Source organism: Macrobrachium nipponense, chromosome 15 (assembly GCF_015104395.2).
Source record: "Macrobrachium nipponense isolate FS-2020 chromosome 15, ASM1510439v2, whole genome shotgun sequence".
NCBI classification, from domain to species: domain Eukaryota; kingdom Metazoa; phylum Arthropoda; class Malacostraca; order Decapoda; family Palaemonidae; genus Macrobrachium; species Macrobrachium nipponense.
This window is the reverse complement of record NC_087208.1, coordinates 77865275-77892008: the sequence shown is the minus strand read 5'-3', so window position 1 is coordinate 77892008 and position 26734 is coordinate 77865275. Positions and strand designations below refer to the sequence as shown.

Sequence of the window (26734 nt, the reverse complement as noted above, 5' to 3'; positions counted from 1 at the left end):
AGTGCACTTCCGAAGCAGACTTAGAAATTTGAACAACTTGATATGTTAAATGTACAATCACATGCACAAAAGCATACTGATAAGAAGATAATACAAAAGAAGAAATAATGTATAGCACATGGAGGCTGTGTTAATGATCTTGACACAACAAAACTGTACACCGCACACTTAAATTGCTGCAAAGACAAAAATGTTAAAATTAAGAGGTCTTGAATCATTTGTCATCAAACTAAATTGAAAACATAGATGGTAAATAAGACCTTGAAAATTTTTAAGAAATAAGTTTTGATAACATTCAATACACACGAGAAAAAGTACAGTAACACTAGGGAATTGAAACAGGGCTAAAAAAAAAATTAAAAACGAACGCTGGTTTTTCATTAACTGATTTTTTCAATAACTATTTGATTAATTCTACCGATTTTGTACACAACCTATTTTTTTTATTTTTTTTTAGATTTACGAATTATATTTTATTACATTCTCTGTCTTTTTTATAGCTATTGTTATTAATAACTAGAAAATATTACAATTTCACATTCCTAGCTCACTTAATCATAGTCCTTTATAGGATGAAAGCTTCTTCCATTACTGAGAAAAAATGGAGCTCCACACGTACAATGTTGTAATATGAAGGAAAGTAGCCCGTTCATCTCTCGTTTTTGTTCATTAGGAACACTAATGCGTCAGATAGGTGGGAAATCTACCGCCTTACTTAAATTCTTGAACTGCAATTTACCAAGGAATATGTAAAACTAAATAGGAGGAAAAACGGTTATGCTCCTTACCAGATATACAAAAAGATTACCATATGAGTAAAATAACTCCCTCGTATTTCAACACAACTTTTATCGATGTAAAATGAAAAATTTCTCCTTTATGAGGGTTAATGCTGCGAAGGTAACCACTTTTACATGTCCGAATTCTTTTCTGGAGGTTCTGCGATGCGAAAGTACTTCATAGAAATGGTTTCCGTCACGACCAGAGGAATAATGCTAATGAAGAGAGTAAGTACCAGGAATTTTTGGAAATAAATTGTGTGGGCCCTAACAAAGAGGAGCTACAACTGTGTCTTTCCAGAATCGAAATCAACATTTATTCCTACTTCTGATTGGTCTACATTTACCATCGTTAACTTGTTCTTGTTGGCATTGGCTTTACACTTTATATTATCATTCTCATGGATACGTTAATTTCAAAAGAACACATTCGCGAATACGCGAGGCCGAGATCTTAGCAAACGCAAAGGAAAGCCCTTTTTGCGCCACATCACCCAAACGGTCCCTCCTCATACAAATGAAATTCTCTAAACGCCGACATAATATCTAGAACGCAGCTGCTATATAGGAGAGGCTTTGCCAGATATTGCGACAAAGCTTTCCATTTACTCGGGAATTTAAGGCTTCGTTCATAACTGGAGAATCATTTCAACCGGAGATACACAGCAGGTTAGTTATTTGGATGATTTCAGGATTCTGTATTGAAAATGGTGTCATTTCCGTCGCAAAGCGTGTACAGAATTGTGCCCATGTTGATGGTTTTATATTGTACAACCCATCCATCAATAAACCCATATCAGATCACTTACACTACAACTCTGTCAGGCAAATCTAAATGAATCCAGCAAAATGGTTTGGTATGGATCTCACCCCCTACACTGCTAACTATCTCCCTCTTTGAAAATGTTGATATATATTAGAACCAAAAACTAGTGGGAGGTGGGAAATAAACCAGTTTTCGACTGCCAGAATATTGCATTAGGCTACGCAAATTCCGCTAAATACTATTGTGTTCTCATGGTTACACCTTTGAATGATGGACATAGTTTCATTAATGAAACAAACTTTCTGTGTTTTTCAAGCAAATAAACAGTTTAAGTTTATTAGGAACGTTCCTATACAGACTTCTCTCTGAACGTCTACTGTTGTAGAACTTCTGGGTAATAAGATTAATATGAGTACCTTCTTAAATAATTAAAATTAAATCAAACTTTCTATAATAATAATAATAATAATAATAATAATAATAATAATAATAATAATAATAATAATAATAATAATAATAATGTGTGGCGCCTTGGCAGAGTGGGTTAGGTCGTCAATGGACAGGTTAAGCAACATTGGGGTTGGTCAGTCGTTGGATGGGTGACCGCTCTCCTCGGCGTTGATTCCTTGGGAAAGGATCTTTACCATAATTTCCTCAGTCTATTCAGCTGTAAATGAGTACCTATCCCTGATGGGGTAGGGTCCAGCTATGGGTTAAATAGCAAAACTCAGCAATGATGTTAAGAAATGAAGGAATAAACGACAACGACGTAAATGGAACCTCTGGCAACAGAGGAGCTTCGTCCGGCAGCCAGGTATTCAACCCAATTGAAGGGGAAGACGGTCAGGTACTTGGAGGTCGTCATCCAGCAACTGACCACCACAACGACAGTAACCAACAACCAGAGACTGGAGCTACAGAAGCAAACCAGAAAGAGAAGAACTGGAAAGGGAAATGTCACACGACAACGAATTACACGAAGACGAACTGAGAGACGATGCCACAGAAGACAACAGGGATGATGAGGTATCAAACAACGACACACGAAGAAAACACCGACGAAGTAACAGAGAGGACAGAATGGGTAGAAAAGATTAGACAATGGATGGAGCCAGATACAGAGAGAACAAAGATCCCCTCCATGAAAGCCTACAACACCAAGAAATTAAGGCAGAAAACAAGTGAGGTCAATGAAATAATGGGCATAATACACACCACAGTATCACAGAAACAATAACTTGGCATATGCAGGAGCAAGATTAGTAGCAGAACTGATGGGGATTCGAAAACCACCAACACCACCAGCACAACCAACCCAACAGAAACCAAAACAGCAAACCTCCTTGGAAAAGGCGCCTGGAAAAGCAAAATCATGGTGATGAGATCTGACTTGAGTAAACTGAAAGAGATGGCAGAAAAAAGGCTAAGAAGCAAGAAAACAAGGGAGGAACTCAACGAGAAAATACAAAGTACAAGAGAGGGGACTAAACAACACAATAAAAGATGTAAAACAGAGGCTTAAGGCCAAAGCACATAAGATCCAATGATACATGAACAGGAATAAGGGATACCAACAGAACAAACTATTCGGAACCAACCAGAAAAGACTATACAGCCAACTAAGAGGGGAAGACAACCACCAAGAAATTCCTGAAGCTGAACCAAGTAAGAGACTGGGAAAACATATGGAGCAATCCAGTATCACACAACAAACATGCAACATGGCTCCAGAAAGTCAAGGAAGAAGAAACAGGGAGAATAAAACAAAGATTCACAGAGATCACGACAGACACAATCAGACACCAACTAAAGAAAATTCCAAACTGGAAAGCCCCAGGTCCCGATGAAGTCCATGGATACTGGCTCAAAAACTTCAAGGCCCTACACCACGAATAGCAGAACAACTCCAGCATAGATACATGCATATTTTTTTTTTTTATGCATGTATCTATACTGGTGTCATCCTTGTTTTCCCTATTCTTGTTTTGGCACTAACTTATTCCTGCCCAGCATTACCCTGTTAACTTAACAACATATGTTTAACATGTTTTCAGGAATCTGCACCACAGCGCATCTACACTTTTCTATTTTAACTTTACCCATCAGTTGAGGAATCTTCATACACGTGCACCTTGATCAAGCTTAAATAAAACCTATACCCATATGATAAATACAATTTGGTATAGGCCTAGGCAAGTGTCCTGGCGCCTTTTTATGAAATGTGTTATTAGTGAAAGTAGGCTTCGCGATCCGTTTCATAAATGACTGAACCAACCCCCCGGTCTAATTTAACCTTACTCATGTATGAGAATATACATTGCTCTTTGATAGGCAATATTTAGACCATATTCTTTTACGCCTTTTTGCTTCTTTCCTTACTTGAGGTGAATTGTTGCAGCAGCTATAAACAAAACAGTGAAAGTAGGCTTCATGGTCTATTACATAAATAACTGAACCAACTCTCAGGTCTAATTTAACCTTTTTCATTAATAATATTTGAGAATAGACATCTCTCTTTAATAGGCATTATTTAGACCATACTCTGTTACGCCTTTTTGGTTCTTTCCTATTTTGAAGCAAATTGCCATAGCAGCAGCTAGGCCAACTCCTTATCAACCAACGAAGTTTCCATCACTGCCATAAAGTTCTTGCGACGACGAAGGGTAGTGTTACAGACTCTGAGATCTCAGAGACAATGTTACGGTGTTGAAATATCCTGGCCAAGGGTCGACACAATGTTACGGCCTCTGAGAGAGGTCCGCTTCAGGTTCGATATGAAAATAATAGAAAAAAAAAATTTCAACACCAACAGTTGAAACTGGGGATACGAATATAGAAAGAAACACTAACACAACAAAGGTTTATTTACAAGCTTACTAACAAAGGTAAATGCAGAATGGTATCTCCTATTTACATAAAAAGATAGAATCTTACACTGCATGAACTGGGGGAACAGTGAGGCAATTCAAATACTTGCGGGTCGGTTTAGTAGATCAAAGCGATGGCTTCTACAAAAGTAGAGCGGCAATTGCAGACGTCCTCTTGACTAGTCTACTTGAAAGGCAGGAACTACCCAAAACCTCTAGCAGGACCTTTTCTTCTCTGCAGTCTGCTCGACGTCGAGATAACACGAGATAATTCGTCCACTCCTGAAGACGACTAGACCAATATCCAACCAACTCTCGAACAACTCTTCTTTTGATTGATACTTCGTTGGTTCCTTCGTCTCTAGTCTCTCTCTGACGATCACTGCTGCTGATCTCTCACTGATAATCTGATCTGTGGCTCTTACTAACTGGTGATCTCTCTCTTCTATGATCTCTTCCTCTTACGATCACTACTCTCCAAAGTTCGTTTGTCGCATTTATACGGCACTCTGGGGGCGGAGCCTACGGTGAGCATCACAGACTCCCGAGTTTACTAGGACTCCCTAGATGATCTAGACGAGGTATTGCATCAGAAATCGTGGCGTTTCTCATGTCCCGACGAGATCCACAACACGCCCGACGATTCCAGAACAGCCGCGAGGAAAAGACGCCTCCAACACGGGCGCAAAAACCTCCTTACTGCCGAACTTCTTGAAAATGCGTTCTCCTTTCCTTTATCTTCCTTTGCTATGAAGCAATTACCATCACACGCCCCCCCAAAAGAGAAAAAAAAAATGAAATCAACTGATTTTTTTTTTTTAGAGAGAATAAAAATTAAACAGCGGGGAAACAATTCTGCATAAAGCTTCCATACTTTTACATTCACTCAACCACTCGTGCCAAAACAGAAAACGGTCACTAGGCTACTCATCTGAGAAGAATCTCTAGAGGCTACTAGCTATAACATTATCCTTCTCTCTTACTTTTACCGTTTTCTGAACTCTGCTCAAAACTTTGAATGACTAAGACACCTCTTGCGTCCTTCTCAAAACTAACTTCTCTTTCTGAGACACAATTACCAAGGGCATGGGCGGCGGCCATGGCACGGGGCGTTCCTTATAATTCTGAAGCAAATTTACATTTACTGAATTTGCTCTACTCTTACCCATATTAATTCTATAATGTATATTTCCCCTCTTCTCTAAAACTAAAAAAGGACCTTCAAACTTATAAGGTAAAAAGGGACTTTCTCTCGAGACTAGTACTAAAACTTTATCTCTTACACACAAACTTCTCTTGTTTGCTCTTAGATTATGTTTCCCTTTAAGTTCCCCTTGACTTCCTTTCGCGTTTTCTTTCGCTAAGTGCCAAGCGCTTCCGTTCTCCTCTGCTAACTGCCAAACATCTCTTAGATTGTTTTTATAATACTCAAGATTAGTTATGCAATCATCTCTACCCTTACTTCTAGGCAAAGTTCCGAACATATTTATAAATGCATTCTTAAAAGATTCGCCTACTGAAGGAATATTACACAACGGAACTCTGGTAATTACTTGATTCGGTTTCCCGGCAATTTGATATTCAAGACTGCTTAAAGCAAACCTCTTAAAACACACATCATTTTTCATCTTAGGCCAAAAGTACGCCCTACTAATACACTTGAAAGTTTTATTTACTCCAAAATGTCCTTGCTCATCATGTGCTAACTTCAAAACTAGTTCACAAAGCTTCCTAGGAACTACTAATTTTTCTGTGATTCCCCCTTCACTACCTAACTTATGACGAACATAACGCAAAACTTCGTCCTTTACTCAAAAAGTTTTCTTACACACATCATCGAGATCATCATCCAGCTCACGTTCAAAAATTCGGGTTAGTGTCTCATCCTCTCTCTGCAACTTGACTAGCACACACCTTATCCAAAATATTAAAGCCTAATTCATCACCGTAACTAGTACTAGATACTGGCAGATTTACTACGTTACTCTCGACAGCTACGCCTTCCCCTTGGCTCTCACTGTCAACGATAGAGTTAGGTTTCTCAGCCCCACTCATGCCAAGATCAACCTCGCTACCTCTATCACACTCGTTCGAATCCACGAACTCACTCACGTTCGAATCCACAAACTCACACTCGTTCGAATCCACGAACAAATTATGACCGTAGTCTATGTCTGTATCTAAACCCGACCTAGTTACTACCATTTAAGGCACTGGAATATTCCTCACAACAGGATTCACATTCTTGGGTAAAGCTAAGTCGTTACCGAAAATAATGTCAACGCCTTCAACGGGCAAACTGCCCACAACGGCAAGTTTCACTTCTCCTGACACTACCTGACTTTCTAAATTCAACTTCAACAAAGGACAAAGAACACAAGTGTTAGGAAATCCACCTAACATGACTTTCTCTTCCATATTGACTTCTGCCCTGTTCGGCACACACTCTTCCCTAATCAGTGAGACAGTGGCGCCTGTGTCTCGAAGCAAGACTACTTCTCTCGAATCTACTCCTCCAAGACAGGAAACTACGCCTTCTGACAGAAATTCACCAAAAACTTTCCTAGTTTCTCTCATCACATCATCCTACTTGGCGAAAGGTTAACTAGAGACACTGGTTTTTTACCGTCCTTCCTTTCTACTGCACAATTCCTCGCTAAATGCCCTTTCCCATTACATCGGAAACAAGTTAATTCTGAGCTACTAGATGCCACTTTACTCTTACAAACCTTAGACGTATGACCAGGTTTTCAGCATGTATATCAGGAATAGTCACTTTTACTCGCATTGCTATTACTAGGACTGAAACCTTTACTGCTTTGTACTCTACCAGACGAAGGATCATTTCGTTTCTTACTAACACTCAAATTATGAGTTAGACTATATTCGTCAGCTAGCCTAGTTGCTCCTGCAAAAGATACTTCTCGCCTATCCTCTATATAATGTTTAATCTCAGGGGATACGTTATCTTTGAAGTTTTCTAACAACACCAAGTTCTTCAAAACGTCAAAATCCTCAACCTTAGCAGAAGTTAACCAATCAAAAAACGTATTCTACATACGTAATATTTTCATCCTTTCTCAAATTTCTAAATTTCTTACGGTATGTGTCGTAAATTTCGAACTGATCATTCGAAATCCCCGCCATTTAACTTCACAAGTGTTGCGTTAAATTGGGGCAAAACTGAGGGATCTCGTGGGCGATTCATTGAACAGAAAGCTGTAAAATAAACAACAGTTTATGACGCAATTCCTAAATGCATGGCGGGGAAGGAGCGCATCTTATAGAATAGAAGACGTTCTGAATTTTCATTAATAAATATAATTTGCTAATCACTAGTACGATATAAATTCTCTATGTAGAGATTTGGAGCCAAGGACTCCGTAGCCATTAAAGAATTTGCAGATTACGGCCTTCAGCCAGAACTTTAAGTCAATTCCTTGATCTTAAATGATAACGTAAATGTCATATTTCACATTCAGGAGTAATATAGATTTAGTGATAGCCGTAATGTCGAAATAAACGATGATTCCCACCTGAATTACAAGGATTCTGTAGTTCACACGGGAAAGCGTAAGTTTCTTTTGAAGAAGGGCAAAGCGACGCTTCATTCCTGCCCAGACCCTGATCCGTGTAAGTACCGTAAAAATTTGTGTGTCTCTCAATTCTCCGACTCCCAGCCATCTCCATGCTAGGTCGAATTCCGTCGTAACAGTATATATGTGCCATCCCTGCGATGAGGGACTCGATTTATGCAGCAAATGGAAGCTGCCAGTGCAAGGATGTTATTTGTTTGTGATATTGAGTCTATGGGTCTCGTATTGTGCAGATTTTTCGTCCAGTTATGGACTTGATGTTTTGCCAGCACGTGACATTAAAGACCCTATGTGCTACCACATAAAAAAGTCATGAGATTTCTCATGTTATTGGAATAAGATTGGCGAGAGCAGTACGAAACTGCGTGTACTGTGGAATTCTGTTAGGAACTTTAGTTTCAGTGTACTGTTAATGTATTTAAATGTTTATTTTTCGTAATAAAACTGTTTTGTTGACCAGATTTTATTGTATCTCACCCTAAGAGTTTTAGAGTGCGTGCCTCCTCAAGGCCTTGTCATCGGCCCAGAACATCCGGGCACGAATCATAAAATAAAAGTCGTAGAAATTCCCGACATTTGGTCCTTCGAGAACCAGATGACAAGTGCGCTCTAGAGCTTGAAAGGGAAATTTCAATAAAGTATGGTCTATAGGGTGGCACTGATAGGACACAGTCAGCTCCCACCGAATCTGCCACAGTGTTCAGATAACCAGATTGAGATATATAGAAGGCCAGGAGGTCTGGTCAGTCAATTTTTAGATAGTAGTCTATCATTCTGGCAGAGACGGTATGAGTTGGTCGTGTTGTATGTAGGAGGAAACGACCTAGCAAACGATCACCCCAAAACCGTTTGGGATAATTTACGTACTCTTATTGAACGCTTGAGGAAAATTTGTGACATAATTGCTATCTGCGACGCAGAGATCAGAGAGTATCTCCCTGATAATCGTTTTACTGTAAATTCTGTTGAATATGTCAAGAAGGTAAAGAACTTTAATGCGAGAATCTCCAAATACTGCTACAAAAGAAGTCGGTACGGAGTCTGAACACTTGCCTATGAACTCTCGTCCTACCTACAGCAAGCAAACAAAGGGACGGAGTCCATTTTGATTCAGAAATCCGTAACGCATTCCTCAATCGTTTAATGAGATTAATCAGGAGAGAGAGAGACAGACAAAATAACTAGGCTCAGCTTGTTCCGATGTGCAATTAAACCCACGTGTCACTAGTCTTTGCACCCCGTCTTCCTAACGTAAGAAAAATCCTCATTTCCTAGTTTGCATAAACCCCCCCTAAGAAGTAGAGTAAATAATACAAAATGGCAGTGGCTATGATTGTTCACTTCGAGGCCTCGCTGAGTCTCACCGCGGACTTACTCGCTGAATCACAGCGTGCGTTAGTAGAAACGTATTCTGAGAGCGTGTACCAAAATTTGGTCACACAGTTGAAACAAGAAGAAGGTCAGCTTCAAGAGCTGTACAACCGTCAAGTCGTAAAGTTAGAATCTAACTTAGATGCCAGAATCAGGCAAACCTTAGCAGAAGCTGTGCGAGCTTCTACCCTTTTGTTGAATCGAATCGATAAACTGAAAGTCACTCAGACAGGGGAAGTGCAGGAATATGCTTCTTACAGAGAATTGTTCACGATCCACGTGGATCGAAGGCAGATTTGGACGACGTGTCCCAAAATTTTACTTTACTTTATTAGGGACTCTGGGCAGGGATCCGCTTAGGATCGTTAAATCCCTAAGTGTAACCGCCGCGAATTACCAGGTAGCGTTAGATCTCTTGGATAAGCAATATGGTAATGTACACCAAACGCTCGTGATCTTGCATCGAAAACTTGCCAACATATTCGTACCCTCGTTGAACCCCGTAGAGCTGAAGAAGTTCAGGTTTGAGTTAACAGTGATCATTGAGCAAATTAAGAGGCTCAGTACTAATGATATAGGCCATGGCATGGTCATGAGCCTTATCAATCAGAAGTTGTCAGAAGGTAAGCTCTATCGAAAGGTGGTCGAACACCTCAGAAAATGTGACTATAATTTAGAAGAATTTTTTGAAGCTATAGACTTCATAATTCGCATGTTGGAAGATGACGCGTTACAGCGAGGCAAAAAATTAGAATCTGATAAGAATAACGATGTCAGCGTTAGACCCAAAACGAAACCTATGCAGAATAATTCTTGTCCCTTTTGCAATGAACGGCACCCGCCTCACGGATGCTGCCGAGTAAGTGACGTGGCTGCCAGACGCCGCATTCTACTAAGAAAGGGCCTGTGTTTTAATTGTCTTCAGTCAGGTCACCGTAGTGATAGATGCACTAACCCCAATTCCTGTAAAAGTTGTGGAAATAATCATAATACTTCCATTTGTGATAATAGCAGCTTTAGAAAAGCACATTCAGTTCCCTCCACTTCTTCCCGAAGTAATCCCAGTTTAGTAAGTAACAGTCAAGCTACAACCTCCCGCCCTGTAGTAAATGCGACGACCAGGCAACACGATAGAAACCCCCGTCCGCCCAAAGAGGAAGTAGAATCACAACCGTGTAAGAGAGCTAATGTAGCCCAAACGTCTAGTGTAGATCTTCCCTGTACGATTTTGCCAACGGCCATGGCCGAGATCCATCATAAGCAGGGAGTAACGGGTTCGCTTGTTTTTGGACACTGGGAGTCAACGAAGTTTTATCTCCGCTAAAACTGCAAAGCAGTTAGGCCTGCCAGTGGTAGGCAAGGTGGCATTAAACATTGCTCCTTTTGGTTCAGCAGAAATCAGTGGCCAGTATGACGTAGTGAGTTGCCGGGTAGAGATGAGTAATAGAATTGTTCGAATGAAACTAGTTGTTCACGAGAACGTAGACGTCCCGATTCATAACGCAGGTTATGTAAGAGTAAGACAACACCTAGTGGGGAAGGGAGTCACGTTAGCAGATCCTGACAGTAAGAGCGATAAGTTACGAAACGTGCACATTCTTGTGGGTGCAGACTATTTTAATTATTTCATTATTGGAGTAGAAAAGATCGATGGGATAAGTCTTTTTCTGACCCATAATGGCATGTCGCCATATGGGAGAGTGCCACAGTGGTTATTAGAAGGTCACAAGATAGATCATGTGAGAACACTCAGGGTATGTAGGGTCGTGAGCGAACCAATTGCATTTGATGTTGATGAATGGTGGCGTTTAGATACCTTACGCATCGCCCCATCCGAGCAGTACACTGTCCGCGAAGCAGAAGCCATGCGAAAGGTTTCGCAGAGTGTAACGAAGAAGCCTGAAGGATATCAGGTTAGCTTACCGTTCCGTTCAGAAGGTAGGCCAGAAACAAACTTTAGAAATGCTGTAGCCACAGCTGGATTTGTTGCAAACCAAATTTCAGAAAGACAAGGAATACTATGATCAATATCAGGGAGTGATCGACAAATACCTAGAGGCAGGATTTATATATGAAGTAAAAGATCCAAAAATAGAAGGATACTACATGCCGCATTTCGGCATTAAAAAGGATAGCCGCACGACCCCCCTTAGAATCGTATTCAATGCCTCATCCAAAGCTAAGAATAATAAATCCTTAAATGAATGCCTGTTACCTGGGCCTAATTTAGTAGAGTTGGCCTATAATTTGCTTCTAAAGTTTCGAATGAATAAATACGCCATGCTTGCAGACATAAGCAAAGCATTTCATAGAGTACTGTTAGATCCCCGTGATGCCAAATATACAAGATTCCTGTGGCGAGAGGTAGCAGGTCGAGCGCTGACCTTCGCTTTCAGTCGTGGTGTTTGGCATCACGGCTAGTCCCTTTTTGTTACAACAAGTGTTGAGTCATCATTTTAAGTTAGAAGGAAGACCTGAATTAAGCAAGTCCTTTTATGTTGATAACTATGTCAGTACATTTGACAGTTTGGATGAGATGAAAAAGGAACAAGAATCTGTCCACGCAATTTTGGATAGGGCCAGAATGCCGTTAGAAGGGTGGGCAACAAACAGTATAGCCTTCGATAGCGAGAGAGAGTGGAAAGAACCTGTGAATGTGAGCGTGCTCGGGCTGAGATGGGCTCGAGACGTCGACCGTCTGTGTGTGAAAGAGAGTGAGAGGATTCGTGAATTGGGGAAAGGATGGGTACCTAGGAAGCGTAGGGTACTATCTTTGCTAGTATCAATTTACGATCTGCTAGGTCTAGTCAGTCCTTTATTTGTTAGGGGAAAACTGTTTCTCCAACAACTTTGGGAACAAGAGATTGGATGAGATGACGTGTTATGTAAGGAAAAGGCTAAAGAAGTGCGAGAACTGCTAGCAGAATTGAAATCAGTCTGTGAGTTAACATTTCCGAGAGCGGCAGGGGTCAGAAGATCCGAACTCCATATATTCACCGAAGCCAGTAGTAGGGCATACGGTGCTGTAGCGTATGTCAGAGATGAAGAAAGTAACGTAAGATTACTCACCAGCAAAATGAGAATCACTCCGAAAGGGATGCTCAAAATCACCATCCCTTAATTAGAACTTTTAGCATTGCTGCTAGGTTGTAGGCTAGCGAAAACGATTAAAGGGCTAATAGAGCCGCCAAGAGATTAGTATCTGGTCAGATAGCAAAGTTGCATTAGCATGGGTGGCATCCCTGGATGGCCAAGGAACCACAACAAAAATATCTCTATATCTAACCGTGTGGCAGAAGTTGTTTTTCTCCGCCAGATTTGTGATTTCAGATTGAAGTATGTGCCCAGCAAACAGAATCCTGCTGATGTCTTGTCAAGGGGCGCAACAATCCAGCAATTGCAGCAGAATCCTCTTTGGTGCCAAGGTCCAGAGTTCTTGGGAATCCCAGGAGAGCCTGTTCCCTTCAAAGAGGAAGATTTAACAAATATCAGAACCGTGGTAGCGGCGGTGCAGGAACTGAGGGAAGAAACAAGGTCTATTCCCCCAGGAGAGATATGGGAACTACTACTCAGGGAGGTTGAGTTCCGAATTTTGATTAGAGTAACCAAATTAGTGTTAAAGTTTGCAAAGGTGAAAAAGGGATCCTTTTCGAGTTCTTGTCTTATTAGAACAAAAATTCTATTTACCTACTGTGTATGCATATTTGGAGGGTGAGGTCAGACCCCCTCGTGAGATATTGAATTTTGTGAACGCAATTAAGTCTAATAATAGTAGACAAATTGATTTGCACTAGGGGACAAGTGTCCCAAATTGAAGAGATGAAACATTTAATTCTTTTGCCTGCTAAGGGACACTTAGTCAGAGCATACTTAAAGTATTTGCATTGTTTGCACCTCCATTGTAACGTCAATACGCTAATGGCGATTTTTCGACAGAAATGCTGGACCCCGGGCCTGAGGTCAATTGCTAAGCAAGTTTGTACGGAAGTGTCCAGAATGCGTGCTAGCATTCCCAAACCCGCTGATGAGACAACCCACCACCACCCCCCCTGCCGAAGGAAAGGATCACCTTGCAGAAACCATTTGCCTCAGTCGGCGTGGACCACACTGCAGCCATACAAACCGAAACGCGACCAGGCTATATACTCCTCGTGACATGCACGGCCAACAGGGCCGTGTATTTAGATTTCTGCCCCTCCTTGGATGCAGAGGAATTTGTTCTAGCTCTTCGAAGATTCAGCGATACGCATGGAGCCCCGACCATAATCACTTCTGAAAACCACCAAACGTTCAAGACGGCCAGCAACCTCCTTCAGGGACTTTATGAAGAGGATGAAGTCCAGCAGTTCCTGAGGAGGACTGGCGTAGAATGGCGATTCCAAACACCCCGTGTGCCGTGGAAAGGCGGTTTTTTCAAAACGTGCACTTCAGATAGCCCTCGGGAGAAAGCATCTCCCGGAGGCCCACGTATTGACTGTAGTGAAAGAGTCGGAGGCGGTAGTGAATAATAGGCCGTTGATGTATGGCGGTGACAAGTGCGAGGACGAGGTCCTCGTCCCCTCTCATTTAGTGCGAGGTCACTTAATCAATTTAATGGCACCTGTTTTGCCAGATGAAGACGCTTAATGCTACCTTCACCTCCCGGAGGCTACGAGATCAATATCTTAAACTAACAGACACTTTGAAAGCCTTCCGAGAGAGGTGGAGGAAGGAGTACCTGAGTGCCCTAAGAGCCCGACACGATTGTCAGTCTGGGGAACCCACCAAGCTGCACCCTGGAGACATAGTGTTAGTAAAGCAAGAAAATAAAATAAAACGAGCAACATGGCCCCTTGGACGCGTTGTGGAGACGTACCCGGACGACGACGGCGTCGTGCGTTCGGCCAAGGTATTGTTTGAAGATGTTGAGTCCTTGCGTGCTGTCAGCCACTTGGTTCCCCTCCCCTGGAAATTGCCCCCTCAGATGACGATGATGGCCTTGGAGACGAACGGGCGTGACGATGTTGATGGTGCGACGGAGGAGATGGTGCTTGACGACGATACGGCAACGAAGAGGTCTGAGACGAGGGAGCGTACAGCCCAGCAGTAGGTGTTCCAGGAAATGTTGTGACGTCTGGGGACGACCAAGGGATGGCACTGGCTGCAACATCCGAACAACCAGCCACAAAGGTCTTGAGTGACAAAGACGCTAATGATATTGGTAACGAATCGAGCGATACCAATATGGTAAGTGAGAGTGCTGAAGTGAATGATACTGAGGTATCGAGTTGGTAGTGACGTTGACGTTCAGTTAGCAGACCAAGACGTTCTGCACGCCCTTTGAGAAAGGCTGCTGCTAAGCAGTGCGAGTTGATGAAGTGCTTAATGGAAAGCGAATATATATAAGTTATAGCTAGAAACAGTGAAAGAAAACAGGAAGGTCCCGTATTCTGGTAGCAGGGAGGGTGTGGACCCAAGTAAGTGTCGATGAGTTGAATCCTCAGAGGATGGAAGTATATCTTTTGGGTTAGCGTAAGGTAGTGAGAGCCCCCTCTTGTGCATACAAGTCGAGCGTTGTGCAGAGGTAGCCCCACCCTCAATGTAAATTACGAAAAATGTATATGAGTACTTGTAGAGAAAGTGAAAGCTTTGAGGGCTGTGTCCCGTGAAAGAGTACATACTGAATCAGTTGTAATCTGTTTCCTTGGAGGCAAATGGCCTGTCTATCTGATTAATGCTTGTTGATTATTGAAGCCGAGTGGCCTAGAATAACATGCATATTGCATTCTGAGGAGAGTACCTAAAGTCTATGCTTGTTGCATATAAAGTTGTACATACATGACTGTTTCCTTTTTCATGCCATTGATTGACTGAAGGCAGAATGCCTTGTGAGAGTATATTCATATTTCCTTGATCATGACTTACATTTATGTTTTTGATCTTATTGCAGGCCCATTGCCTATGAAGTTTCTGTGCTGATTCATGTCTACCTTATGTGTATGGGTACATTTATGTATATATATCTGCCATTGATGTTATATTTGTATATGACATTGATTACCCCGGGTGTAATGTTGATGTTGATTACTTTGACATGTCATGTTTTTTTGTGTACTCTGTTAGAGTCGCTGTGGAGCGCTACGCAGCGAGCCTGACTGAGTAGCGTAGGAGTGGTTACTCCCCCCCCCCCCCCCCCCCCCCCGAGCTCAGTCTTTCCCGAATAGTCCAACATTTCACCCCAACGCCCCATCCTACGGGTGTGGAGTATGTCGGGAATTTTCGAACTGATCATTCGAAATCCCCGACATTTAACTTCACAAGTGTTGCGTTAAATTGGGGCAAAACTGAGGATCTCGCGGGCGATTCATTGAACAGAAAGCTGTCCAATACACGACATTTTATGACGCAATTCCTAAATGCATGGCAGGGAAGGAGCGCGTCTTATAGAAAGAAGACGTTCTGAATTTTCATTAATAAATATAGTTTGCTAATCACTAGTACGATATAAATTCTCTATGTAGAGATTTGGAGCCAGGACTCCGTAGCCATTAAAGAATTTGCAGATTACGGCCTTCAGCCAGAACTTTAAGTCAATTCCTTGATCTTAAATGATAACGTAAATGTCATATTTCACATTCAGGAGTAATATAGATTTAGTGATAGGCCGTAATGTCGAAATAAACGATGATTCCCGCCTGAATTACAAGGATTCTGTAGTTCACGCGGGAAAGCGTAGGTTTCTTTTGAAGAAGGGCGAAGCGACGCTTCCATTCCTGCCCAGACCCTGATCCGTGTAAGTACCGTAAAAATTTGTGTGTCTCTCAATTCTCCGACTCCCAGCCATTGCCATGCTAGGTCGAATTCCGTCGTAACAGTAAGTTAACTTTATCCATGTATATATGTGCCATCCCTGCGATGAGGGACTCGATTTATGCAGCAAATGGAAGCTGCCAGTGCAAGGATGTTATTTGTTCTGAATAACATTGAGTCTATGGGTCTCGTATTGTGCAGATTTTTTGTCCAGTTATGGACTTGATGTTTTGCCAGCACGTGACATCAAAGACCCTATGTGCTACCATATAAAAAAGTCATGAGATTTTTCATGTTATTGGAATAAGATTGGCGAGAGCAGTACGAAACTGCGTGTACTGTGGAATTCTGTTAGGAACTTTAGTTTCAGTGTACTGTTAATGTATTCAAATGTTTATTTTTCGTAATAAAACTGTTTTGTTGACCAGATTTTATTGTATCTAGCCTAAGAGTTTTAGAGTGCGCGCCTCCTCAAGGCCTTGTCATCGGTCCAGAACATCCGGGCACGAATCATAAATAAAAGTCGTAGAAATTCCCGACAGTATGCCTCCGGTACTAACCTATACGCACTAAGAACAGTTTCTTTTACGATATCGTAATTATCACTTTCCTCCTTAGACATGCAACTATACACAGTAAGTGCCCTACCACTCAAAACTGACTGCAAATATAAAGTCCACATTTCTTTAGGAGAACCTAGTCGTTCCATTACTTCTCAAAACACATGAAATATTTGTAACATCTTCCTCATCAAACTTTGGTACTAATTTTAGCACTGCATTCATACCTAACGTATCAGCTTCGTTTTTCGTTCTCCCCTGACCGACTGTTACAAGTACTTTCCCTTAACCGAACAATTTCCAACTCATGCATACGCTCTTTCTCTCTCTCTTCCTGCTGCATTACCAACATTTCTCTCTCTCGCTGCATTTTCATTACTTCTCTCTCTTGCTGCATTATCATTGCTTCTCTCTCTTTCTCTTGCTGCATTTTCATTACTTCTCTCTCAGCTGCTCTTTCATCTCTCTCATACTTTTCCCTTTCTTTCTTCTCAACATACTCACGGAGATCATTCCCCTCTAGACCTAGTAGCTTACCCGACTCAATAAACTCTTTAACCATCTCACTCATTCTTATTCTTTCCATATCCTCCCTGTTTCAAACTGTTAAAGTGTTGATAGCCTAGGCAAGGTCGCCACAATGTTACGGACTCTGAGATCACAGAGACAATGTTACTGTGTCGAAATATCCTGGCCAAGGGTCGACACAATGTTACGGCCTCTGAGAGAGGTCCGCTTCAGGTTCGATATGAAATAATAAAAAAAAATATTTCAACACTAACAGTTGAAACTGGGGATACGAATATAGAAAGAAACACTAACACAACAAAGGTTTATTTACAAGCTTTCTAACAAAGGTAAATGCAGAATGGTATCTCCTACTTACATAAAAAGATAGAATCTTACACTGCATGAACTGGGGGAACAGTGAGGCAATTGAAATACTTGCAGGTCGGTTTAGTAGATCAAAAGTAGAGCGGCAATCGCAGACGTCTTCTTAACTCCGTATTGCAGAAACTAGTCTACTTGAAAGGCAGGAACTACCCAAAACCTCTAGCAGGACCTTTTCTTCTCTGCAGTCTGCTCGATGTTGAGATAACACAAGATAATTCGTCCACTCCTGAAGACGACTAGACCAATATCCAACCAACTCTCGAACAACTCTTCTTTTGATTGATACTTCGTCGGTTCCTTCGTCTCTAGTCTCTCTCTGACGATCACTGCTGCTGATCTCTCACTGATAATCTGATCTGTGGCTCTTACTAACTGGTGATCTTTCTCTTCTACGATCTCTTCCTCTTACGATCACTGCTCTCCAAAGTTCGTTCGTCGCATTTATACTGCACTCTGGGGGCGGAGCCTACGGTGAGCATCACAGACTCCCGAGTTTACTAGGACTCCCTAGATGAATCTAGACGAGGTATTGCATCAAAAATCGCGGCGTTTCTCACGTCCCGACGAGATCCACAACACGCCAGACGATTCCAGAACAGCCGCGAGGAAAAGACGCCTCCAACACGGGCGCAAAAACCTCCTTACTGCCAAACTTCTCGAAAATGCGTTCTCCTTTCCTTTATCTTCCTTTGCTATGAAGCAATTACCATCACAGGTAGGCGAGAAATGAGGGCAATGTCCTCGAGTTGGCTGTCCAACTGACAGTTCTACTTTTTAGGGCCCCCATACACTGAACGATTGAATGAACGATTGTCGTTATCGACAAACACACATACTTCCTAGACAGTATGAACGATCTCCGCACCGATTTCAGTCTGAACAAAGATTCTGTCTCGGGAAGACATGGCATTATCTCTAGAAGAGACGCGCGCGATAGCATTATATCGGCAGACAAACCCTTACATTGAACGACCTGTGTATGACAGACATAAGTCGCATGCCAGCAACCTACTCGTGACGGATTTCAGTTGAGATCATTCAGACACGAAACTCCGCCCATTTTTGCATTCAGACAAGCCCATACACAATGTTTTTACGAAAGATACCTACAGTCGTTCAGACAATCGTTCATACAATCTTTCAGGGTATGGGGTCGTTTACATGTGGACGCTCCTCCGTCGAACAGTAGTGGGTGGACTGACAGGTAAACCAGAGCATGAATACCCGGCCTTACGCGCCTCTCAATTCGTTCCTTGGGGTATATATAATCCCAGAGACATGTAAAGCAATTATTCAAGTTAAATGCAACACGAGTTTACAAAGGTAAAAAGTAACTATGTTGCATACACAGCATCTCATAGTTTAGTGGTATACAGTCTAGTATACAGTAGGTCTATAATTCCGTTAAAGCAGAATAGGCCCTTAAAGCTACGGTTCTGTAGCCAAGAATACAATTTTCAAATCTTTTCTACACATTTTTTTTGTTTAAACAAGGAAAATTTAAATACTATTGAAAGTATTATCATAAATTATTTATATACAAACATAACATATACACACATAAGTATATATATGTGTGTGTATATATGTGTGTGTAAAACATATTATTTATATATATATATATATATATATATATATATATATATATATATATATATATATATATATGTGTGTGTGTGTGTGTGCGTGATATACTATATGTGTATATACTATATATATATATATATATATATATATATATATATATATATATACTATATATAATATATATATATATATATACTATATATATATATATAGATATATAATATCTATATATATATATATATCTATATATATATATATAGATATATATATGATATATATAGCTATATAGATATATATATAGATATATATATCTATTATATATATATATATAGATATATAATATATATATATATATATAATTATATATATATATATTTATATATATATTATATTAATACGTATATATTATATATAGATATATACATATATATATATATATTAGTCTCTATATTAAACACACTATGTGTATGCGCATAGTACTATTATTTAAATTACATTTTTATTTTCCGTAATTAAAGTAAAAGTTTATATTTCACTGTTGCAAGTATAAACTAAAAGATTTCTGAACAAATGAGTTGAAAATTGTACTCCTACTTGGCTACAGAACCGTGGGTCTATTCTACTTCAGCGGATCATAGACTTACTCTATACTAGACTATATACCACTCGGCTATGTAAGTTGCAATATATATGTATATACATTTAGCTACAAATGTACTTTAATATCCAGTTTGCTCTATCTCGGAATTAATATATTTTCATATATTATTGACCGGAAGGGAATGATTTTCGTTGATTATAATTTTGTCCTCTTGTGGATTCGAACTAGTAGCCAGCGTACAGAGGAGCAATCAGGACTTCAGTGACGTTTTCGGTTACCAACTCTGCCAACACGTGAAGTATTCAAGTTTATACCGAGTCTGACCTTACAAATCACTGTCGAACTCGGGTATTTGTAATTAGAATCGATATCCACCCACCTCTGATATGTTAACAAAGTCGTACGTTTTCCGCGCATAGCCATATTATGAATTTTTATCACTTGTTGGCCGAGTCGGTAAACTTACTGAAGTCCTGACTTCTTTCTGTTAGCTGGTTCGAATCTATGACAGAACGAAATTATTATCAACTAAAAAATTCCTCTTCGGTTAACATACTATATGAAAATATATTAATTCCAAGGTAGAGCGAATTGGAAAGTAAAGGACATTGTAGCTTAATACATATATATGAATCAGGGGGTATTGTGATAATAATTCACACACACACATACACACACATAATATATATATGCATGTATGTGTATGAATGTATATATATATATATATATATATATATATATATATATATATATATATATATATATATCATCCTTCTGCAATTTTCCAACTAATTTACGACATTCAATAAACTCCTCCCAGAACTCCTTATCTGCGGACGTAGCTGCCAAGTTGCCGCTTCAGCATCTTGTTGAAACTGAAGTAAATCTTGAGGTCACGCTATCGACGTAGAGATTTCGGACAGAGAACAGGAGATTCCGGGAAGGAGAGAGGTGAAAAGCAGAAATTTAGATGGAATATGTTGCAGACACTGAAGAGGAGGAAGGCTAACAGAAGGGCTGAGAGCAAGTGGGAAAAAGATGCATGAAGGTCTGCAAAGAAGAGAACCAAGGAGAAGAGGGCCTCAAGGAAGACTGGATACAGGAAGGAGACCAGAAGGCGGAAATGAAAGGAGCTGGAGGTAAGCAAGAAAGACCCCAGAGAAGTCAAATGGAAGGATAGGAAGAACATCGATAGATGAGATGGGAGGCGGCATAAACTTATATCTCTTGCGGTGGCGGGGTTGGCTAAGGCTTCACTGCCAGTCCTGGAATTGAAGATGTCGATGGTTCGTGCCCGTCGGCCGGCAATTCAATTATTGCTGAATAAATTCCCCTTCGCTTAAACATATATGAAAATATATTAATTCCGAGGTAGAGCGAATTAGATATTAAAGGACATTTGTAGCTCGATATATGTATATGAATCACGGTAATGTGATATGACTTATATACATATACATGTATGTATGTATACTTACATATGTATATATCCTTAAAATTACAGTAGAGAGGGTAGCGATACTGGGGACTTGGAACGAGTATTTTCGTAGTGCATTTCTACATTCTCAAGTTCACACGGAATCAGAGTGGTATAAACACATTTATACATAGGGAGGGCAGGGTTACATTTTCTTAATCTTGGCTGAATGTTCTTTGAGGGAAAAAGACATGGATCCTCTTTCCATGCCCCTTTTGTGCCCAAAGAACTTTTTTCCAAGATTAACAAGCTGTAACCCTGTCCTCTCTTTGTTTAAATAAGTCTCTCAACCTTTCTCTGATTCAGTGTGAGCTTGAGAATGTAGAAGTAAACTACGACAGTACTCGTTCCAAGTCCTCATTTTCCCTTACCTTTATACCGTGGATTTAATTATATATACATATGTTTATAAATACATTTTATATATGTTATATATATATATGTCATAGATATATTATATATATATATCTATATTATTATACATACATAGGTATATATGATATATATATATATATATCATATATATATATATATATACATATATCTATATATATATATATATATATATATATATATATATATATATGTGTGTGTGTGTGTGTGTGTGTGTGTGTGTGTGTGTGTGTGTGTGAGAAATCTCAATATTTTTTTGATGACATATATACATATATATATATATATATTCTATATATCTATATATATTATATAATATATATAATATATATATATATAATATTATATATCCAATGTAGCCCGAAGGAACACGTTCTTGAGAATATTCTTAAATCTACGGTAGAAGGAGAGTGCAACTGAGGACTTGAACGAGTACTATCGTAGTTTATTTCTCTCTAGTTCGCACTGAGTCAAATAGTAGAAGATGTTGAGACATGTTTTTATACATAGGGAGGGCGGAGTTACACACACACACACATACACACACACATATATATATATATATATATATATATATATATATATATATATATATATATATATATATATATATATATGTATGTATATATGTCATTAAAAAAATATTGTAATTTCTCCACAGGTGACTTTCCCTGCAAATCTATGACAGGTGGCGGTTTATCATATGCGTCTGATTGAATGAAAATCGAATACTACTTGTTTTTCTCCAGTTGTATTCCAGAGATATCTTTAGACTCGTTTTACTCCTCTTCTTTGATTCTGCTGCTCCTCTGCATAGCTGACATAACTGTCTGCCATTTCATTATCTTCTTCGCCTAAGATTCTTCCCTTATGAGAGACTGCTTCAGCAGAAGCTGTTAGTTAACTGGAATTTAGATTATTAACTAAGCCACCCCCATTTTCTAAGATTTCTTCCTGTCCGTTCCAGATTTTGGCTTCACATCTTCCTGGCCTACTGTATATAGTAGGTGATGAAATAAAGCCTCTAATATGTATGCCTCAACTTCTATCTCAGTTTCGAATATATGAAATGATTATCGGTTTTTAATGACATATGTATCAATTTACAGATGTTTTATGGACTTATGTCACCATGAGCTCAAAAAAAAAAGTGAAAATATAATACATTCTATATACTCTTAGTATTTTGTTAGAATGTAAAAAATACTCATGCGTCAAAGAAAAATTGTACAGTAAGTTCCAAAACTGAAGCGACAAATTTCAGAGGATTTCGTTCGAAATTCACTAACTGGCAACTACAACTCGTAGCTGAAAAATTTATTTTTTTCTACAGTGAAAACTCTATCAAGCAAAATAAAGCTAACATATAATGCACAAATATCAAAATCTATGATATTTATAACAATCATAAGAAAAAATTACGGTAATAGTAATTATTTTAAAGTATAGTAATTACTTCAAACTATAGAAACGAAACAATTTGAAATTTTCGTTCAACACAGGATTACCAAGATTACCAATGTTTATTTCGAGCACCGTGGAAACAAATATTTAATATCATAGTGTATTATCAAATATTTTAGCGAAGATGCATAAAACCATGCAAGTATCAATAGAATGTAAAGGGAAAATCTCCGCGACATTAAACACAATCAACCATGAATGCACCTAGATTCAGTAGAGAAGTTAGGTGTGGTTGGTAGTTCTAATTCTAGCTTCTAGGACCGAGCATAAAACACCATCTTCGAGAAAGGCTCTAACTGCTGCTGCTACCTTCTGGTGACTAGGCCTAGTTCCGGGCATTGCAAGGCTTACAATGCAGGGCCACTGTCTGTTATTTAGGCAAAGATAGAACCTTCAGGACCGACACCAGGACCTGTCCTTGCATCTGGGAAACAGAGTCGCTACATCTACATAAAAAATTAGAAAGACGGTCGCAAGCAACCAGAACTCCCGTAAAATCACCACCTGGTTAAGTAGGGAGAAGTGATATCACCCAAATTCATATTTACACGGGCAACCAGTAATCAGTTCGATCCAGTCAAGCATTATTGTATAACAGAAATTTATGAGTTTTTTGGGTATATATATACTATATAAATATATATATATATATATATATATATATATATATATATATATATATATTAAAGAGCACCCGAGCATGACCAATCGGCCTAGCGCTCGATTCTTAAAACAGACCTCTGGTTATTCCTGACTAGATATAAAGGTATCTGAGAGAGAGGAGAGAGAGAGAGACGAGAGAGAGAAGAGAGAGACGAGAGAGAGAGAGAGAGAGAGAGAGAGAGAGGGAGAGCATAACCGGAGATACTCGAATTAAAATAATGCTCGCCAAAGCATATTCACACTCCGGATCGTATGGACAAGAATAGTCTCACTTATGCACGGAAAAAAACAATAGGCGGAATCTGCGAAAATACTTGTTTGGTGCGACCGTGAACGCAATTCTACATGCAAAAATTTGCACAATTGAGAAATTCGATGAAATTATTAACTAACAAGCTGGAAAATATACTTCCTTGATTCTTGAAATAGGCCTAACCATATAACCAAGCGCATATAACCAAGTTATATGCGCTACTTGGATTTTTTTTTTACGCCAACTTGTGTCTTATTTATATTTCATTTAATCAGATGCTAAACTTCTCTGTGCATCATCAAAAGAAATCATAATAACTTTCGATATAACGCTATAAAAGCAGAAAGATAATTTACAAATATTAGGCCAATGCTTATGCACTCGGTTCCTGCTGCCACTCTATGGTGAACACTTCATATCACACTTTGAGAGCCGCAGATGTTTCTTTGGGGAAATTCTTTTTCTTTTCTTTTTTCTTTTAATAAACAATTATTGAACTAACATTGATCATTCACTGGGGAAATACTTTCTGCGCTTATACAGTTAATCACTGATACGTGTTATCAGATAAATAGGATTACAATAATTGGAATAAATATACTAACTGGCAACCCCACAAGTTTCTAAAGAAGTACGATCAATTCTGAGATTTGTCGCTTCACTTCTGGAACTTACTGTACTACTACATATATAGTTGGTCAGGCATTAATGGGATATTGTTGCTGCGAGCTCTCAGAAACATTTGCAATACTATTTTACGTTGTGTTTTGTTCATAACTATTTATCACTATAATAAAGTTAATGGTGCCTGCATTACCTTTCAAAATTGAATTGGCCTCGGTAAGAACAGCATAGATAATTCAATATCCTTTAATACGAACTGTTCTTATATGAAGTTGATTTTTAATCCTTCTCTTAAGCCTCGCATATAATTAAAAAGAAAAATTTTTTATATGGATCTAATTTGACTTTTGTTCGTTTTCCATTTAATGTAATAACAAACGATAACATTATTCCTTCAACAAAGTTCCATTAGTATTTTATCAACTTCGATAGTTTTTTACAAACAAATTTCGAACACTCAGAATTGTTTAGAAAAATCACTTTGATATTCCAATAAATCTTGTATATATTTTAAAAATTACTCATTATATTTTTTTATTCTTTCACCGATCAACAACAAAAACACAGATACAATATTTCACTGCATTTATCGTATCCATCTCAAGCAATTACTGTTTTGCTACTTTTCATTGAACTTCAGACAAAGTTTTAATTGGCTAATACTTCTGAGGCAGTTACATCAATTAAGGTTGATCAAAACTGTCAGAAACGTTACATACGTTTTCTAGATTTTTCTCCTTAGGTAGTTCCTCACCAGTTCGAAGTTCGCAATATTTTCCACCGAAATCCTTTTCTTGTTCCCGAGACATTCGAATCCTTTTGCTGTGGATATTAGAAACTTTACTAATATTTTTATTATCAACTTTTGTCTCAAAAAATAACCCTAATAATATAAGATATATAATTGGATAATTATAATAATAATAATAATAATAATAATAATAATAATAATAATAATAATAATAATAATAATAATAATATCATTATTATTATTATTATTATTATTATTATTATTATTATTATTATTATTATTATTATTATTATTATTATTATTATTATTATTATTATTATTATTATTATTATGAACCAAACAAAAACTTCTTTCAGTTTTCTTCTGAAGATTGAAAAAGAAACCCACAAATTCAATTTGTAACTTGTTTACTTCTAAGTATTAGAGTAAAACTAAATGTAAATACTTAGAAGTAAACAAGTTACAAATTGAATTTGTGGGTTTCTTTTTCAATTATTATTATTATTATTATTATTATTATTATTATTATTATTATTATTATTATTATTATTATTATTATTATTATTATTATTATTATTATTATTATTCCATTTTGTCAAATTTAGGACAGTTTAAATCTAATGGATAATAATTATAAATAACCAAAGCATTCCGAAAAATTGTTGTGTAATTAATATTATTATTGTTGTTGTTTCTGTTGTTGTCGTTATGCTACACTTTGTAATCATAAAAGAGGATGAAAATCCAAATAAAAGCAGCCCTGAAACGCTGAAATATCTAGAAATAGAAGTACCGTTAATACCTCTCGGGTGCAATTAATCCACATTCATCAGCAATCCAATTTATAACAGTCATAATTTCATTACGGTACCTCGTCCAGCAGTGATTAATGATGCCGAAATCAATTTTCATTTTGGCTCAGCCTTTACGCGACACTGTGTCACGGAATCTATCGCACGTTATGCAATAATAAAAAAAAAAATCATAAGCAAAAAGCAATGGCGAAAAGAATACTGGATTCGGAGATTTATTTTTGCATCCATTGAAAAATATAGGCTGTTATCATTATTATTATTATTATTATTATTGACAATAAAAGCCACAGTAGTGATAAAAATATATTTTTTGTACACGGTTAAACATGACCTGGGTGTCCGGTAATACCCATTGTGGCGACTTGCAATGCCCCTCAAGACAATTTTAATGTGGTTTTGTCGGAAAAATTTCCGACTCACTATCTGGGGACTCACGTATTCGTGGATTTCTCTATGGACGTTATATCCCCATTATTCACAGGAA

At 38.6% G+C, this 26734-nt stretch overlaps 1 protein-coding gene across 1 annotated transcript; it reads left to right on the top strand.

Moving 5' to 3' along the window:
- The first annotated feature begins 13991 nt into the window (after nt 1–13991).
- Nucleotides 13992–14468, top strand: LOC135226724 (uncharacterized). Its single transcript, XM_064266432.1, has one exon. The coding sequence runs from the start codon at nt 13992–13994 to the stop codon at nt 14466–14468; it is 477 nt and encodes a 158-aa protein (XP_064122502.1).
- The last annotated feature ends 12266 nt before the right edge of the window (nt 14469–26734 follow it).

Coding starts and splice junctions, on each gene's coding strand:
- LOC135226724 (XM_064266432.1), top strand. CDS start 13,992: ATGAAGACGCTTAATGCTACCTTCACCTCCCGGAGGCTACGAGATCAA.